The sequence below is a fragment of the Parus major genome, chromosome Z (genome assembly GCF_001522545.3).
Source record: "Parus major isolate Abel chromosome Z, Parus_major1.1, whole genome shotgun sequence".
NCBI lineage: Eukaryota > Metazoa > Chordata > Aves > Passeriformes > Paridae > Parus > Parus major.
Window position 1 is genome coordinate 59,274,315 of NC_031799.1, and position 19,579 is coordinate 59,293,893.

Genomic DNA, 19,579 nt, shown 5'->3' on the forward strand with positions numbered 1-19,579 from the left:
ATGGACTGTTGTTTGATGGATAGCAAAGTGGTTGGATGGTGACCACCAGAGGGCTGTAGTCAGTGGTTCAGAGTCCTGGTGGACACCAGTGACAAGTGGTGTCCCTCGCGTATCTGTGCTGGATATTTACAGTGGTATTTACTGTCTTCATTTACAGTGTAGATGAAGGGATTGGGTGCACCCTTAGCAAATTTGCAGATGACACCAAGCTGAGGGGTGCAGTTGACACTCCTGAAGGATGGGATGCCATCCAGAGGCACCAGGAGAGGCTCAACAAGTCGCCCCTGGGAATCTCATGAGGTTTAACAAGACCAAGTGCAAGGTGCTGCACCTGGGTCAGAGCACCCCAGTGCAGGCTGGGGATGAACAGATCGAGAGCTGCCCTGCCCCCAAGGACACAGGGGTGCTGGTGAGGGGCTGGACATGGGCCAGCCATGGGATCTCCCATCCCAGAAAGCCAAACGTGTCCTGGGCTGCATCCAAAGCCCTGTGTGTAGGAGTCTAGAAATGCAGGGATATTTCTCTGTCTATATAATTCCTTAAAAAATACATCAATCACATATAATATTGATAAAAAGACTTCCAAATATCCCTGAGCAAGCCAGAATTTGTAAGAAATTAAATAGAGAGTAGAAAAATGTTTCTTTTAACACAGAGGTGAAAGTATAGATTTTAAAGGGGTTGCACACGTGGAGTAAAGATGGAGGAAAAAGGGTGTAGTTTTTAATCCTTCTTCTTCCTTCTTCTCCATGCTTCTGCAGTTTATAGAAGCACAAAATATGATTGGCTTAGAGTTAGTTGCACTTTTAATTACGCGAGTGAATATAGAAAACTTATTTGTTGAGATATAATAACAATACACGTGTTTGTAGCTAATAGGATAAAAGTTAGTATAAAGATGAAAAGACCGCGTGGTTCGGGGCCATTTTGTATCATTAGAACAAGATGAGCCAGGCTGTGGTGATTTAAGCTTGTGCAGTCAGTCTGGATAGACCTGCCAAGTTTTTGTAAGGATCCTTCAATAAACACGAGAAACCAGATTCTAATGAGCCCGGGAGTTTTCTTTGAATAATAAGGACTGAGATAAGTGGGACTCCCCACGAGGGAGGATCCCAAGGGAATTCAGCCCAAAGGAGGCTGAGAGACTAGAGAAAAGTAATATATACAGAAAATACAGCCCAGAGGAGGCAAGAAAAAAGAAAGTCACACCATGGGCAGCAGGGGAGGGAGGGGGGTCAGACCCTCTGTGCCTTTCTGGCGAGTGTGCTTGTGCAGAGCTGGCTCCAGCCCTGGGGTCCTCAGCACAGGAAGGACATGGAGCTGTTGTGGCAAGACCAGAGGAGGCCACTCAGTTCATCAGAGGGATGGAGAACCTCTGCTCTGAGGAAATGCTGAGAGAATTGGGATTGTTCAGCCAGGAGAATAGGCGGCTTTGGGCTGATCCCATTGCAGCTTTGCAGCACCTAAAGGAAACCTGTCCAAAAGTTGGAGAGGGACTTTTGGCAAGGGCATGTAGTGACAAGACATGAAGGAATGGCTTAAAGCTGAAAGACAGAAGGTTTAGATTAGATATCAGGAAGAAATTCCTTACTGTGAGAGTAGTGAGGCTCTGGGAAGAGAAGGTTGTGGATTCCACATCCCTGGAGGTGTTCAAGGCCAGGTTCAATGGAGCTCTGAGCCACTGATCTGGTGAAAGTTTTCCCTCTTCACTGCAGGGGCTTTGAAACTGGATAGTCAGTCTTTAAGATTTTTTTCAAGCCAAACATTTTGTAGAATCACAGATTTTATGTTTCATTTAATAATTAAATAATTGGTCATTCTTTAAAGTAAATATGACTGTGGTTAACATTTTTTTCAGGAAACAGTCAAACATTTCCTGGGCTGAGCTTCTTTGGTTTTCCACTATTAAAAGACCTTTTTCTCATTGCATTGTCGAGAATGTTTTTTTTAGCAGTATTTATTTAGCTTTTTTTTTTTTTAGCAGCGGAGTCAAAGATTATGGTCAGCCAGGCATCTAATATATTTCTTACTTTGTTCTAAGGCTCTTATGAGCCTTCAACTTTTGAGGCTTTTTCACCTGTAATTAAGGTTTTATCCTGATGCATATGTATACAACATCCAGACATGAGGACACTTGCTCTGTTAGGGCACAAATTTGTTTTACCAGATCATACTTAGGAAAAGAGAAATTTAATCAAATTTTATTCAATATTCTTGGAGTACTAAATAAAAAAAATTGTTCTTATCAAAAATAGCATGTGTTAAAGTAAATTTTATCATCCATACTCATTTTTGAGATGTTTATGTTTTTAGCACAAGACTCTTACAGCTGTTGACACTTTCTTCTTTTAGATGCATACCTCACTCATTATTATTGCAGCTGATGATGTTTCTCTCCACCACTTCCTTAGTGTCTGTAAATCCAGCATCAAGGCGCAGGCTACAAGACATTCTTTCAAATTTACCATCATATTGGAATAGTACTTGGCCTCGTCTGCTTTGAATATTTATGATTTTATGGCTAAAATCATTCTTTTGAGGATGAGTTATTATAATCTTACCATTTATAATAAAAGGTCCTGCATTCTATTGTTATATTGAATGCATGTCTGTTTTAACAACATAGATTTACGTGGTGTTGCCATGCATTTATTATATTGTAGTTGGCCAGTGTTTCAATTAGATTGTGTGGTAACAAATTTTCACATTTATTCAACCTAAGAATTCACTATAATTTAGCTATTAAATGGAAAATAAATTGCTACTGCCCAGTGTATATTTAAGCTAAAATATAGTGGGCAATCTCTTATCCATTTGTAATATTTATAACCAACCTTTGGACATTTTTCATTTTTTAGGATGGCCAATTACTTAAGTATTTGTATTATTAGTAGCTTTAAAATAAGAGGGCACAGAAGACAGGAAGGCAGTAACTGGAAACTGATGTTTCTCTCATCCCTACAAAGGTTTCTTTGATGTTGATTTTGTTACTAGTGCTTTTATTACTGCTTATTTCCATTTCCTAGTTCTCTCTGTTTATCCCTAGTGAAGGGATAAACAGAAGGAAACTTCCCCTTGGAATTTTCACAGGTGAAGTGATCATGTCTAGTGCAATTTTGAGCAGTTATATGTTGCATTGACTTAGCAGGTTCTCCAGTGAACTCAGAAAATATCTGACTCATTCCATAAATAAGCTCTACCAATAAAAGCTAAATATTTCCAAATGGGGTCTAGTATTTCACAAATGAAAATCCTCATTTTATTCAATAGGAGGCCTTTTCTTAGCAGTCGGTGTACAAGATTCACTTATTAAATTAATATGTACTTTTGAAAGATAATATAGCTCAGAAAGTTAGGTTCTTAAAGAAAGTTTATTATATTACCCAAGGTTATACATGAGACAAAAAGAACAGGACTTTGAAGAATGAAACAGTAACTGCAAACCTCATGGAAGGTAAAAATAATGTTGCTTCCCAAGGAAATAAGGTCATGTAGCATTAGTAGATAGATTTATCTATCCACCTTGCATGTGTATTTTATGGTACTTGCTCTGCCTTTGTTTTAAATGGATTATTTATCTTTTAAGTATGTATTCTGCGACTAGAATACCATGAATTGATATTAATTTGGAAACAGATTTCCAAAATCTTTGCTTTGATTTTATTTAGTTTTCTATATATGTGTAATGCTTTTCTTTACAATAAAGTGAGGGACTTTGTGCTGCAGTCATGGTCTTGACATCAACCCTTCTAGAGTTCACATATGTGCTAACATTTCTGTAGTATTTACTCACACAGAAAAGTTTCATGGTTTTTGTTCAGGAAAGAGTGGGACCCTGTTTACTAGTGACAATATATATAATTCTTCTTCTAGGTTTGATGGATTACTAATTCAGAGAGATAATTATTTTAAATGTAATTGTTTCATTACTCATAACTGCTTTTTGAAAGATGACTTCTTTTTAATACGTTTTGTTTTTACCCATTTAAAATGTGTTTATAGCAGGTGATTTTGAACAATTATGTCTATCATAATGCTACCTAAAATTCTTTTGTTTTTTTTTAAGGAGCTACAAAAACCTGAACCTATGGGACGGACCTTCATATCTCCAGCTGTGGCAGGACAAGATTTTGTCAGATCGAATGGTTTATTGACTTTTGAACACGGACAGAGAAATGCATTCCTGGATGTGACCCTGACTCCAAAGACAGGATCTTTAAACCCATTTCCTAAACGTTTCCAGGTTGTACTTTCTAATCCCACAGGTGGTGCCAGGGTAGATGATGTGTATGGTATTTCTAACATCACCATTGTCTCAGATTTGGACTCCTTGCCAGTTTGGGGACTGATTGATCAACTGCATCAGCCTCTTGATGACACCATTTTACACAAAATCCTTCAGAATCTGAATGTCAAAGTGGCTACAGAAACTACAGAAGAGCAGCTTACTGCTGTGGTGCATATAATAGATAAGGTAAACACTTCCTGTTCTTTCTTAAATGACTAATAACATTAATTAGAGTATAATAATGCAACAACACACACACACACACATATATATATATAGATATAAATATTTAAAATAAGGCAGATCACATCCACAGCAGCGACTCGGAAGCACCGACTGCAAATGTAAAAGTGGAAATTGTCAAGTCCCACAATCAAGGAAGATTTTGCTACTAAGTAGGACAGTGGCAAGATATCAGAAATCAAATAGGTTGAAATGAGCAACCAGTATATTTTTCATATATACCTGTAGCTCAAGATTTTCTACTGTTCAATTTTCCCTTTGGTGCTGTTGTTTGATGCTGTGTAGAGCCTATTATGTTTTCTTGACTATTTTTTTTAATTATGTTTTTCTTGACTCTCAGGTCACACCTTTGTTTTTTTTAGGCCTGGCACAACCCCTGCTCATATCTTTACAGCAGACTGCAGTCAACACACAAACAAATCTTACCAGCTGGAGTCTGCTGTAGTCTTAAACAAGCATCAGTCTTTTTTCCTCCAGTAGCTTATTGAACTGGGCTGTCAGGGTAGCTGAGTGCTTTATTGCACTAAGCTATATGTAAATTATGAACTAGTTTTACGGTATTCTGTCTCTTCTGGACTCTTGGAATAATGTACAGAAGCTGGAAAGTTTCTAAATACCTAGATTATAAATATAACAGTATCCATTAATTTTTGATTGTTGCCACACAGAAAACAGAGAAAATAATTTTAAAAATTCTCAGGACTCAGCAGCCTTTGGTTAGCGGAAGAATGAAAAATGCCACATCCTTTCTTTAATTATCAAATGACCTAGTAAGCATGTCTTTATGTAGTTTTGACAGACTGTGTCTTATGCCTTAGAAGCAGTGATCAGGAGCTGGGAAAAATATTCTGAACTTTCAGACTGAATATTGGAATCACAGTAAAGGTATCATTAGACCATTGACAATAAGGAAGTGTTACATGCAGATTCCTTTGTGTAAAATGTTGCTTGGTTTCTTCCCCTCTCATTAGGTTACAGGTGTAGGTGAAAAACTGTTACTCACTGATAAAAGCAGGAGTCTTTTCTATGAGATACTCTGTGCTCTGGCTAGCCCAAAACGTGAAGACACACAAGGATACAGCCTGCTTGCTGAGGTGACTGAAAAGTTTGCTTTTTCTCTGTTGACTGGGATAAAGTGTGGATCACCAGGAGAAAGGTTAGTAAGCTTGAATTCATAATATATTTTGCAAATACATGACAATTTACCAATACAGAAAATGTAAATTGTATTTTCAGTAAAGGGACTTGTCTTCTATCTAGTATGTTACCCATATGTGAATTGGATCATGTTGTCATGGTCTTACAAAGCACTGTGTCATAGTGCCAATATATTGTCCTTTGTAAGATTGGGTGTCACACATAACTTACTTTTGTAGGGGGTATATGTGGGAACATGAGTCAGGAGATCATGTATTGACCCATCTTTAGCTCAAATATTGGCTGGAAAAAGATTCATTGTTCTTGCTGAGAAAATAATATGTAATTGTATGATGCAGAGCTGTGTTCTAAGCCTTAGATGAAGATTAGAACCAAAAAATTTCTACTGGTATTTTGGAATTTTTATGTTCTTGGTTTTGCTCACTTGAACATTGTTTTAAAATTTTTAAAGCTACTCATAGTTTCAAATTGCTAGTTTTGTCTCCAAGGGCATAATACCCTCATCAGGCTTAATGGGCAGGGGAAATAGGTGACTGAAGAAAGAGATTATACTTTTTTATGAGACAGATGGTTTTAAACACTGTGTTTCTCCCACTGAGGATCCATTAAGCAGCTGTGGTGGGATGCGTGTTCAGTGTTTAGAACTTAAAAGTTTAATTTCTTTATTCCAAGTGTTTTTTGCATCATCTGTTGGGGAAAAAAAAAACAACAAAAACCACCAAACCAAAGCAACATCATCCATTGAATGCCTTGCCTGTTTTTTAGACTCAGTTCTACATCAAGTTGTAAAGATGAGTGTTTTGACAACTTAGTTTACTATGGATAGGATTTAGTTGCAGATCATAAGGAGCTAATCCCAGCAAGGAAATGGAGAAGCTGAAATATGTAAAAAATTTTTTTTCGCACAGAAGCTGAAACAGTGTGCCAATTAAATATCACAAGCCTAAAAATGATGAATTAATAAAGTAGAACAAATCACAAATACCTTTTAGAGTCATTATGCGGTGAATAGTGAAGCTTGGTCCCACTTACCAGCCCTATTGCTTTTCCATTTCCACAGAGGCAAAAATATCCTTGACAGCTGCCCATATATTGCAATAATGGCTCACAGCTGGTTTCCTCAGCAAATAAATGGACATAAATTTAATGGAAAAGATGGGGATTCCATTCAAGTACCTGAACATCTACTAGAGGTGTCTGTAGTATTATCATCTTCCCAGGAGGAGAACTGTGAATCCGTGCAGTTCACAGAATACAGCAGCCAGCAGTGGTTCCTTACTAGAGATAAAGAGCTTGCCCTGAAGAACAAGGTTTGAATATAATTCATTTTTCTTTTCCGAGAATTTGTTTTAATCTAGATATTACTTAAAACATAATAAATGTATTTAATATAATATGAACATGTTTATGGTCCTCTCCAATTAAAACAAGCACTGTGTTGAATCTTAATATTAAATATATCTTTACATTATACATGGTTTTTCAGGTTTTTTCAATGAGCTTGAAGGGTCGGAGTTCACAACCTTTGAAAGATAACAATGAAGTCATTTATCGTATTTATGCTGAAGGAAGTCGGATTGTTCCACAGAAGTCTCTGTGTCTTCTTTGGAATCAAGCTGCTGAAAGGTTATTTTATTATTGTGTTTAGTTTTCCATTTTCTAGCAGGAATCCGTATATTTGTGTAAAATGAGATAGGTCCAATAAAATAATTTGTAAGTATAAAATAGATCCATTTCATGTTTTTTTTCCTTAATTTTTCTGGCCATTTTAACGGTACATAAAACTTTTCTTATAATAAAATGAGTAGTTATTCTAGCTCAGATATTTCTCAGACTTCTCCCCTTTTTTCATTAAAATATCATTTAGATTGTATAATGATGCATTAAGTTACAGTGACAGTCGATAAATCCCAGAATTGCATCAATGAATGTGTTAATGATTTGGAGATAATTATGTTCTGTTTCCTTTTGAAGTCTAGTTGGTTTAGATTCCATTTCATTAGAGCAACTAGATGATATCAGCCTGCTGTTGATACAAACTGTTTCTCTTAAGGAGGAGATGCACTGCAGTTTACCTGTATGCTCTCCTTTTATCTAGGCACAATTTCCAGTAGAAATGGCTAATGATTTCACCTGTGGTATGCCTTATCCTTTTTCCAAACCACTTCAGCAATACTGAAAAAAACCCCCAAAACAACAAAACAACAACAAAAAAAACCAAAATAAAAAATAACAACCAAAAACCAACAAAAACCAGAAAAAAACAAAACAAAACAACCCCCCCCCCAAAAAAAAACCCCTGAATATTAATTTCAAACCAACAAAGAACAGTGTAAAATGTTCTCAATAACAGGGTAAGGTATTGAGGAAAGTTAAGTAACAAGTAAGTAAGTTAAGTAACAAACTGTTTGAAAAGCCAGACAGACTTAGAAATCTAGCAGAAATTTTAAAAACATGGCCACAAAAATTCGCTAATGAAAACAAGGTTATTTTTAATATATTTACAAAGATTAAAAAACAACCAAAAACCATAAAAGAGCAACAGTTTAATCTCATGTAAATGTGGTATTCTGGACACTGCATATGAAAGATTGAAAGATGATGAAAAAAATTCTGCAACAGTTTAGGGAAGTTAATATTCCAGGAATACAGCAAATTTTTTTTAAGTCTGCTTACCATGTGAATTACACAAGTCCATTTCCAACTTTGTGAAATTGTTGTTTTGCAGCTGGCTGTCTGATAGTGGGTTCTGCAAAGTGGTTGATGACACATCAGATTATGTGGAATGCTCCTGTTCTCATATGTCTATTTATGCAGTTCATGCCCAAACAGATAATTTGTCTTCATACAATGAGGCTTTTTTTTCTTCTGGATTCATCTGCATTTCAGGTCAGTTCATTTATGACAATTTTCTCACTAATAATAACTGGTGACCAGTAAAACTGATTGATTATTAACATTTTTGGTAGCTGATGGCAATCTTTTTATTTAGTGGAATATTGAATGAATGTTAACTAAAGGTGCCATCCTGTCTGGTATTTGCACACTGACAAATTTTGCCACTGTAAAAAAAATATCAAGCATAGAAATATCACAGAATCAACTAGGTTGGAAAAGATTTTTGAGATCATTGAGTCCAACCTAAGATCTAACACCACCTTATCAACTAGACCATGGCACTGAGTGCCACATCCAGTCTTTTCTTAAACACCTCCAAGGGTGGTGTCGTGGTTTAAAACCAATAACTAAGAAAATTACTTATTTCTTGCTGTGAGATATGGATTAGAACAAGAGCAAAACAGGCATAAAACTTAAAAGGAATAAACAAAGTTTATTGACAAACTACAATAATAAGAACACCAGAATAAATTTCCAGAAAAACCTTTTCATCCCCTATCTACCCACTATTCCCTTCTTCACATGACAACAGAGACAACAACTTTGGAACTTTGGTGGTTAAAACAGTCCCAATTCTTGCTACAGTCTTTTCACCAGTCTTTGGTGAAAAAGAGCCCACCCCTCCCATTTTCACATCACTCTGAGGTGTGTTTGGGCCATGGGTCTAGGGATAGCATTTTTAAGGATGAGTATTCAAAGGCAAAGAAGTCTTCATCTGTTTCTGTGAGCTTCACTAGACCACAGTTTTCTCATTGCCTCTCAAGGCTTCAAATCTCCCAGCACTTCACTATACCATAATTACTCAAGTTTACACTTTGAACACTTTATTCCTCCCTAGATACTTACCATGAATTAAAGGAGTTCTTTTCAGGACTTCATTGTCCATCTCCATAGTTTTAACAGACAGATATTTCAGCTAAATTAAAGCATCTTCTTAATTCTCTACCTTTTCTGAAGCTTTTTTTTTCTTTCCTGTCACTGGTAGTTTATAAAGTCTCTTTTCAGGTTGATCACTCTCTTTTTTTCCTCTCTGGATTAAAGATTAATCCACAAGCCTCATCTGGGTAGTGAAAGAGTTAAAATCTTGCCCAGGCTGTTGTAGGTAGTTCTGTGGCCTTGGCCGGTGCAGGAACTGGAGCCGTCTGCAATGGAGAGTTCCTCATGGCTGCTCTGGAGAGTGTAGTCGCCGCCCCAGCCCGCTGCAGGTCCAGAGTCTCTCTCTCCTTCTTCACTCAGCAGTTTCTAGTGAATTTAGTTACAGCAAAAACCTGCAGCCGAGCCAGAGATTGACTCGGCTCGGCCCGGCCTGAGCCCGGGGAAAACCTTCCGCAGGGCCCTCATCTCCCAGCCGGGAGATGCGGCAGGCCCAGCCCAGTCCCCGCCCGACCACATGGCCTGGGCTGGGAATGGGAGGCCCGGAGCTCTGCCACTCTTCACAGCCAGGAAACAAAGAGAACCAAGGGAGCTCTGGTTTTACACTTTAAGGTAGGGTTCACAAGTTGATCCCACCTTTCAATGGCCTAAACTGCTGTCAGTTCTCAGCAATGACCGATAATTGGTCAGGAGAAAAGACTCCAGGCAGTTCCCAGAAACTTCAACTTTTCTTAAAGGTGAAGTAACTCCATGACAGGTGGTGATTCCACCGCCTCCCCAGGCAGCCCGTCCCAGTCCCTACTGGCTCATATTTTGTCACATAGGGACAGCCTGCTCCTGTGTCTTCAAGATTTCTTTCTTGAAGTATGTCCACTTTCCTGGATCCCTTTGCTTTTGAGGGCTGTTTCCCAAGGTACACTCCAAAACAGCATGCTGAATCCCACCCTCTGGAAGACTAGTGTAGAAGTTTTATTCAAGTTTCAATATCCTTGTTTCATCAAATATTAAGAATTCTGTTATTTCATTGTCACTGTGCCCCAGAGGCCTCTGACCACCACGTCTCCCACCAGCTCCTCTCCATTTGCAAACAGCAGGTCTAGCACAGCCCCACCCCTGTCAGGCTCAGTCACCAGCTGTGACAAGAAGCTCCCCTCCATACACTCCAAGAACCTCCTAGACTGTCTCTTTTCCACAGTGTTGAGCTCCCAGCAGATGTCTGGCAGGTTAAATCTCCTACAAGAGCAAGAGCTGGTCATCTTGAAACATCCTCCAGCTGCTTATACAATAATCTCCTCATCCTGGTTGGATGAGGAGATTCCATAAGAGACTCCCACCAGGATGTCAGCCTTGTGGGCCTTTCCCTGATTCTTACCCATGGCACTTGATCTTGTCATTAATCTCAAGTTCCATGGTCCAGAGCTTCCCTGACATATACAGCCATCCCTCCAAGTCTTCTCCCTCTCCAGTCTCTTGTGAAGAGCTTGTAGCTGTCCAGTGCAGTGCTCCAGTCCTGCAAGTCATCCCTCCACATTTCTGTGATGGTGAAAATGTCATCGTTTTCCTGCTGTGCCATGGCTTCCTGCTGCTCCTTGTCACTGTGTGCATCAGTGTACGTGCACTTCAGCTGGGCTGCTGATTTCACCCCTGACTTCGGCTTACCACCCTTGGGCTCATCTCTGGAGTGCCTGGTTTCATCCCCTTCCCCCTTCACACCTGGTTTAAAGCCTTCGCAGCCAGCCCTGCCAACTCATGGGCTGGAATCCTTTTTGCCCTTGTTAGACAGGTGGAGCCCATCTGACTCAAGCAGGCCTGGTGCTGTAAAAATTGCCCATGGTAGAAAAACCAAAATTCCTTTGATGGAACCAGCCCTTAAGCTACTCATTGGTAATGTGGGTTTTCCTATTCCTTTTATCATTCATCCCTGCTCCTGAAGGAACTAACAGAGCCACACCTGTGCTCCTGCCCCACCAACCAACCAACCAACCAACCAATCCAGAGCCCTGATGTCCTTTTTAGTGACCCTGTACCCTTTGTGTCAACATCATCACTGCCAATCTGGACAAGCAGTAGTGGGTAATAATCAGGGGGCTGAGATCCCATACCTGGGCCCCAGGAGGGCAGCAGACTTCCCTGTGGGATGGGTCTTGTTGACATACAGGGCCCTCAGTTCCCCTCAGAAGGGAGCGACCTACTACAGCTACCCTTCTTTTATTCTTAATTTCCTGAGGTTGTGATCCATCTGACAGACAAGTGCACCTGGGAGACTCTCCAGACAGATTTTTTTTGTTTACTGTCATCTGCCTGAGCCTCTGGACCCAGGGCCTCGTGCTTATTCTGTAAGGGCACTCGGGAAGGTGATGGGGGTCCGGAGGGAATTTTGCTACCTCTCCAAGTAGGTACCCATTTCCATTCTCCCCATCTGCTAGGTGTCCTCCTGCTGCCTGATGGTAAAAGGAACAGGGCTCCTCTGACTCCTGACTCCTGCCGAGCTCCTCTCAGGGTTGCAAGGCTGTAGCTCCACCAGCCCATTTCTCTTTTGCTCTTCCTATGACTCCTTAGCCTTTCCACTTCTTGCTTAAGCCCTGCCACCAGACAGAGTAGATCATTCACCTGCTCACACCACACACAGGTGCCTTTTGCACTGTCCTCTGGTATTCCCTCAGGCTCAGACACTCCCTGCAGACAGGGGTCTGGAGAGCTGTGTCCTTCCTGGGGGGCTCTGTTTGGCTTAGCACACTTTCGCTGGCAGCAGCAGCAATGGCTTTTGACCATTTGTAAACTGTTGCTGGATCTAGTCAAGTCAGTGGGGAAAAAAAAAAACCCAAAAAACCCAACCAAAACACTCATCTAATATACAACCCACCATCAGGAGCCAGGAGAGCAGCTGCACCCCTTCTGTCCAAACTGCTGTGCCATGCTCCTGTTTGCCTGGTCTGGGTCAACAATCTCCCTAGGGTCATTTAAATCTACTACATGTGGCACACCCCTTGCTTGTCTGATTCGCTGTTTCTTGAGATGCTTGATTGAAAAGAGATAACCTATCATTCATTTGGGGGAAGAAACTTAAAAATCCTAAAATCATCTGTGCTGCTAGAAGCAATACAGTCATCCTCTTTGTCAAATTTCTTTGATAAACTTAGCTGGAATTTACACTCAGAAGTGATAACTCAGGAGAGATGGATTCCATTACACTCTTCTTTCTGCCCAACTGCTGGCCAAGATCTTGGGAGAAAATCCTGAGTTTAACCTGTAAGGAACATGACACTCTTCAATAGCAGCCTCAACAGCGTAAGTCCCAAAATGCCAAACAGGAAACAGGGGATCTAAATTCTAAACTCAACTTGGCTTCTGAAAGAGCCCTTCATATTGCAGCTGGGTTCCTCTTATATTGCAGCAGCCACAATTTAAAGTAAATTTTTCTTAGAACCATAGAATTATTTAGGTTGGAAATGACCTCCTGCATTTATAGGCACTAAGAGTAATGGGCTTATTAAAAAAACATGCTAAATGGAATTCTTGACTAACCCTCTTAAATTGGGGTCTGGTTGTGCTCTTTGTGAAGTTAATGACTTCTATATTAGATCATCACTATATGAGTAACAAAAATCACACAAGAAGCTTAATCATGTATCTGTCCCTTTTAAGCAAACTGCCCTAACAGGTTAAATCTAGGCTCCTTAATTTTTTTAAAATGTCAGACAAGGAAAAGAAAGACAAAGAAACAGAAGAAACCACTCAGGTTTTTTACCTGTTACACACAAATTGATGGTTATATTTAAAAATAAAAAAGAAGATTTTAGCACATAAAAATAAGTGTATTTTAAACTACAGTTACTGGATTACAAAGGAAAAACAAGTAAGTTGGTGGAAAAAAATACTGTAAAATGCAAAATGCTATAGAAACTGAAGAAAAAAATGTGCAAAGCTAAGAAAACATCTTGCTGAATTGGAAGCAATACAGATGTAGATAATTGCTCAGAACTAGTCCTTTACTGTAGTCATATGTCGTAAAACTGTGTTTTAAAAATGAAAGTTGAGGGGTTACTTTGAACTTGAGGCAAATGCTTTCCAATCCTTTCAGCTTTTTTGGCTGGTTGAAGATGCTTACTTGTGTGATGATACAGTTTACTAGATTTAAACGAATATTTTAAATAACAAATAGTTTTATTTTTAAGAGTGATAAGGATATTGTTCATTTATCTTGACATTTTCCTCTAGCTCTGAAGAATATAAAAAAAAGAAAAAAAAGATCATGTGGATAGTCATATAAATATCAATAAGTAATATTGGAATACTTAGAAATAATACTTTTAGCAATTATTTATTTCACTCAAATCTTACAAATCCTGCTAATTGATCAAATAATCAGTCTCAAGACCAACATAAAAGATCTGCCTTGATTACCTAAATTCCTGCCCTGACTAGGGCTATTGTGAGAATGCACAATTAACTCTAATTAATTCTGAGATTTAGTTGTGTTTTCCTTGGTGTCATAACTTTCCTAGAGTCTTTTTACCAGGAACTACATGCTGGTAGGAAAGGGCCTTTTCCATTTGTGTTCTGTTCATGTTTACAATTAATACGTGAAATAAAAAGTGGTGTTGTTTCTCCTGAGTACTGCTACAACAAATTTTTGTGCTCAACACAGATGAAATGGGAGATTGGCATTTAGAAGGTTAAAACTATTTGCTAAAATAGTGCTACGCAACAGGAGGCATTTTTTATGTAACTTGGAACTTTTTATGTAATTTAGAAAAATTTTTGGATGCACTGATGTGGACACTGGACAGTTACTCTTGCTTTTTATGTAACTATTATGATAATCACCCATATCATGCAGAAAGTGGCATAAAAATGCTTTTCAAAAATTGCTTATTTACATTATGAAATTATTTCAACTCCTATTGGAACATTAAATATATGTTAGTACTTGAAATAAACTCATGAGTGATCCCATTGTGAATCAAAATGAACATACTCTTTCTCTAAGGTTGGCTGGTGGGTTGGTTGGTATTTTTTTAGGTAATCTGCATCTTCGAGGAACATCTGGTGGATGATAGAATAGAAGAGTTTATTAGTTTAAGCTTACATATTCCTTTTTTTTTTTTTTCCCCCATTTTCATTGTCATTTTTCTGTAGGTTTCACTTTGGCTATCATCTCCCACCTTTTCTGCACCAGGTGTACCATGTTTGCAGCTAAACTTCTCACTCATATGATGGTTGCTTGTTTGGGTACTCAGGTAAGAAAAAAGGCTCAAGTTTCAAAATGTAGAGTAAGTACATGTTTGATTTCCTTTTCTTCACTTTAATGGCCATGTCTAAACAGACCTCCTTCAGTGTAAATGTTTTTGGAAAGTGTTAAGTGTCAACATATGACACTAAAATTAGTCCAGTATTCAAATCCAATTAATCCACATATTCATATGTGTTGGGAATTCAAGTGAAATTACACACTGTCTGAAAATATTTAATGAAAACTGATGGATGATATAACAATGAGAAGACAGTCTCATGTGTGGAATGCTGTGATCAATTCTAACTTTTGAAAGTTTTCTTCTGTTTGGGCCTAAGGCTTTTCTAACTGTGACCTGTTTTTTTGTTTAAATATCCTGCATATTCAGTTTTATATTTAATTTTGATCTCTGAAGAATAATTCTTGAAAACAGTTCTATGTGATGTGTAAATAATTTTAATTACAGAGGTACAATTTGTATGGTTGTAAGTAATTGTGTCATTCATCCTCAATCCTTTAAATACGTGGCTCTCCTGATCTCTTTTCCTTTTGCCGTGCAATGATTTTGAAAGTTTAGAACAAAATTTTTGCAAGAGGATTTTAGCAGGGTAACTACTTAGCTAGTGAGCTAGTTTGGATAGGAATTACAGATGGTTTGGCAGCAGCAGCTGTCAGATAAAGGAAAGCGGTTTTAAGTAAGAGTGAAAAGAGGGTGTTTGACGAGGGAGAGCTGAACTACTAGCTAGCTGTTCTGAACAGCTGAAAGAAAATCTTTGTGCAGTTCCTGATTTTGTGATATGTTGGCCTGTTATGAACTAGCTTGATCGGGTAGCCAAAATGTAACAGAAAACTCCATGTAGATGATGTAGGTACAGCTGTACTCACATACAAGCATTTGGTCACTGTACATATGATTAGAAATTCACTATGTAATTGGAAATTTTGTGGGTTTGCGAACAAATGATGACTCTGTATGACAAGTATTTAAGATAGTTTTAACTAAGAACTTACTATGTAAAAATCACTACTTAATAATTAATATTTTAAATACAAGGAAAATGTTATTATTTTCCATTTCGATCTACTAATCTTTAGGCACTACTAGACACTAGATTTGTAACTATTAACTCTCAAGCCACTCTAGAGAATGAAGAAGGTCACGTTTCTCTATGTGTTTATATTTCTATGAGGAAAAAAACCAAACCAAACCAAAAAAAACCAACAACATAAAAACCAACTGGGAAGCTTTTTCAGGTAGCTCCACTGTTTTGTACATACATACATAATTAGGTTTTGTCTAATATCTACACTGGATGTTTATAAGGGTTATAGTTTTCGGGTTCTTTTCAAATTGCTACCGGTGCACTAGTTACTCATGTCTGTAGATGGCAGTCAAATCTTTCAGCACATTGCTCAGAAACCTGCTGTTGCAAGGCTGTGCCTGCTCTGTAGTTGCTCACAATGGTTCATTTCTCTGTCAGTGATGGGGAATGGTGATTCACAACATTCAACCTTCATTTCATTCTTGGTGTGTCCTGGGCTGCCTCCATTAATGGAGCACTTATAAAGCATTCAAGAGTGGATGTTTCACCATGTGTTTGGTGAAGCTCACTGGAAAAACAAAAAAGCCTAGACATTTGTAAAATGTTTTTTATTGCTTTCAAGCATCAGTTTGTGTAGCAATACCCTAAATGCATGAAGGAAAAAATTGCTGGGCTGAGATTTTCAGTTTTGGAGTAAATTTAGGTGAATTTTTAAGTATCTAAAAAAATTCTATATGAGAATGTACTTCAGAATGTCTCTATACTGTCATACTAGTCAATAAAATTCTTCTTTTCAGAGCTATAAACCTAGATTACAATCTTAATAGGAACCATTGTTACAGCTACCATGCTTTGCCTGAGAATTCCCAGACAGAATGCATGAATAAGCACTTTATATATGGCTTGTTTGTGTATACTGAACTTGATGCAACTTGTCCACATTAAATTTCAGGGGCCATTTCCACATTACATGCTGAGCATTATAAATGACATGAATGTATGCTGAATTCTCCATTTAGACTTTTTGTGAGTGCATGTTGAGCTGCTTTGCCTATATGCAGTAGCAAATTCTCTGGAGTACTGAACATTCACAATCTGCCTACAGCAATTACTGTGTACAAATGGCTTTTTATTCTTATGGGCAGCGAAGCAAATTTAACATCTAGTGGTCAAATAAAAAAAAAAAAAAGGCATAGGGGAAACTGTGTTTTTGTCAAACAAAAAATGAATGTTTTCTGATTCATCCTGTCCTTAAGCTTCTTGTACACTGCTATGATGCACTTAGCACTTCCTGTCACTGCAATAACTACCAAACTGCCAGGCCAAGTTGACCCTACCACTGACTTTGATGGAAATGCATGATGAAGAATTACACTTACTCTAAAGATTTGAAAATTATGTTATTCAGCCTGAGCAGAAATACAAACATGCATGTCAGTTACATTTTTCAAGAAGCAATAGTGCATACCATCTTCTTTTTAAAGAATCTTTATTAAAAATTATAAACTGCAGCTTTCATAGAATTGTTGTTTTATTATTTGGACTTTTTCAGATTTTCTTTCTTTTCAGATTGTCTTTCAGACAATTCTGCCAGAAGATAAATTTTAAAGATGTGATAAAATCTCCAAGAAATGATGAAGGAGCAAGATATGAAAAATGAATGAATGAATGATCAGTAATAGAGCTTCTAGCTTCTGCCATCCTATAAAAGTGAAACCTTTACAGAAATAGTGAAATGGTGCTTCTGCTGTACTGTTTTAATCTTAACTCTTCTCTTCCAAAATAAGGAAATTCTGATTTTCCCCTACACAAAATCAAGCCCAAAAGAAATTGACATATATAACCTGGATAGGGGGAGCTTGCAAAGTGAGGTGCAAAATGAGGTATCTAGGGTGATTCTCTGTACCATCCACCGCAGAGGCAACTCGTGACAGTGAGCGACTGAGTGCCTGCCTCTCTCCTGGCAGTAGAGAAAAGTTTTGATTTTAATTCAGTTTTCCCTTAAGGTAAGCCTGAGCCTTTTAGTCAGCTGCTGGGATATCTTAGTTGAAGGACTGTTTCTGAAGAAGCTGGGAGATGCAGAGTTCCGCTAAACACCAAGTCTGTATGAAATGTGCAACTTCATATACACACATTCACTATATGGAATAGGAAACAACAAATATTTTTATGCATTACTTTTAAGTTAGAGCCCAGTTTCCCAAAGTGACGGAATTTCTCTTTGAAGAAAACTAGACCTGAGATTTCCTTGCTGTAACCTGACAGCAGCAAATAATGCTGATGAGATATGAACAATGCTTACTTGTAAGATTTGAGAGGGCACACAGGAAACAGAAAATAACTGTACAGTGATCCAGAATTGGTGCGCATATTAGAAATTTGATTTCCATGATAATGTGTTTTGTTCTGTTACTTTGTGATAAGAAATAGTCCAGTAAGAATTATGAGTGGTATGTAGTCTTCTTCCACCCTTGATGTCAGTATTCCTCTCTTTGGGATAATAAAGTCTAACATTTCTCATTTATAGAAGGAAAGATTCTACAGATGTCACTAAGAATGAAAAGTGGAAGAGATTTTCACTTCTATTGAAGTATTGGAATGCACAGCTAGTTGAGACACTTGTTGGGTATGTCAGAAAGGAAAGGTGTATCAGTAAAGTGTTCCTCTGGGTAATCTGTTTTCACTAGTTCCCTGCATAACATCTGCATGATCACAGAAAATAAATTTTATTTACTTTGTAACAGTCATGGTGTTCCAGGGGAAATGATGTATGTTCCCTAGTCCTGCTGAAAGCACGGTCCCCTGTAATACAGCAGGCAGAGACTTCTGGAGTCTTGCCTGTTTTCTGTGTTACCACAAGAATCAGGACCTAATCCTTTTCTCCAGGGACTATTTTATTACTTTTCAAACTGACTTATTTATTTATTAACTAGCTGATTTCAGTAATTCCCACCAAGTTTGTTCAGCTTCTTTCAGAAGCAGTTTCAATCTAATCATAGGTAGAACTACTTGTGAATTTGTTTTAAATAAAAGACAATTTTGGAGGGACTAGCATAAATTGAATTATTTTATATGAAAGAAATACATTTTAAAATCAATGAGGATTTGTGGGCTAATCTCTATTACTCAATATCCAGGAAAAATCAGTCAAAGCTGGAGCTAATCAGAGATTTTTAGTATAAGAGATTGTTAGCTATATCAAGATTTCAATGACTTTATAAGTTTTGTGCATGTATGTATATATGAAGACATATTAAAGTAGATAGATAAATAGGTAGATAGACAGACACACAGACAATCAGGTGTCCTCAGGTGTTAGATAAGGTAAGGTGTGTGTGACATCCTTCAGAATCTGGGAGTCAAGAAATCCATACCTGGAGAAGTGGAGTACCCAATCATTAGAATATGTATTAGGCACAATTGAACAGTGAGTAAGTGTCTCATCAAGGACTTTTGGATTGGGTTCTTTTTCCCTTTGAACTGAAGATTGATGAGAGAGAGGCAGTTTTCTCTCGTTTGGTCTCAGTTGTTTATTTTTTCTTATCAGCATTACAAGGTACAAGGAGCTATGTGCATTATGATAGAAAAGGGGTAAAATGGCTAACAAAGATCTTCTTCAAGGTCTTTTATGTGTCCATTTACCCAATTAACAGGTGCCAACTAAGTTATTTCTATTAGTGACCCAATGACCCAACACCTGTGTGCTGCACTGCGGCATTTTCTACCCAATCACCTACTACTACCCAAAAACCCCTAGGAGAAAAACATGAAGAAGAAAGAAGAAGAACAAGAGACAACACCCTAAATCCTCCATCTTGTCTTTTGCTCTCTAAACTACTTTAA

At 38.0% G+C, this 19,579-nt stretch overlaps 1 protein-coding gene across 10 annotated transcripts in view; it reads left to right on the forward strand.

Moving 5' to 3' along the window:
* Positions 1–19,579, forward strand: part of ADGRV1 (adhesion G protein-coupled receptor V1) — a 284,918-nt gene that overhangs the window by 133,495 nt on the left and 131,844 nt on the right. For 9 of the 10 annotated variants that reach the window (XM_015652741.3, XM_019005246.2, XM_019005242.2 and 6 more), the window contains 6 exons: positions 4,067–4,474; positions 5,503–5,687; positions 6,750–6,999; positions 7,176–7,315; positions 8,418–8,578; positions 14,600–14,700. In XM_015652741.3, the coding sequence (XP_015508227.1) occupies positions 4,067–4,474; positions 5,503–5,687; positions 6,750–6,999; positions 7,176–7,315; positions 8,418–8,578; positions 14,600–14,700 (1,245 nt within the window). Of the gene's footprint in view, positions 1–4,066; positions 4,475–5,502; positions 5,688–6,749; positions 7,000–7,175; positions 7,316–8,417; positions 8,579–14,599; positions 14,701–17,305; positions 19,263–19,579 lie in introns of those variants that run through there. The other variant, XM_019005248.2, reaches the window with a different exon arrangement.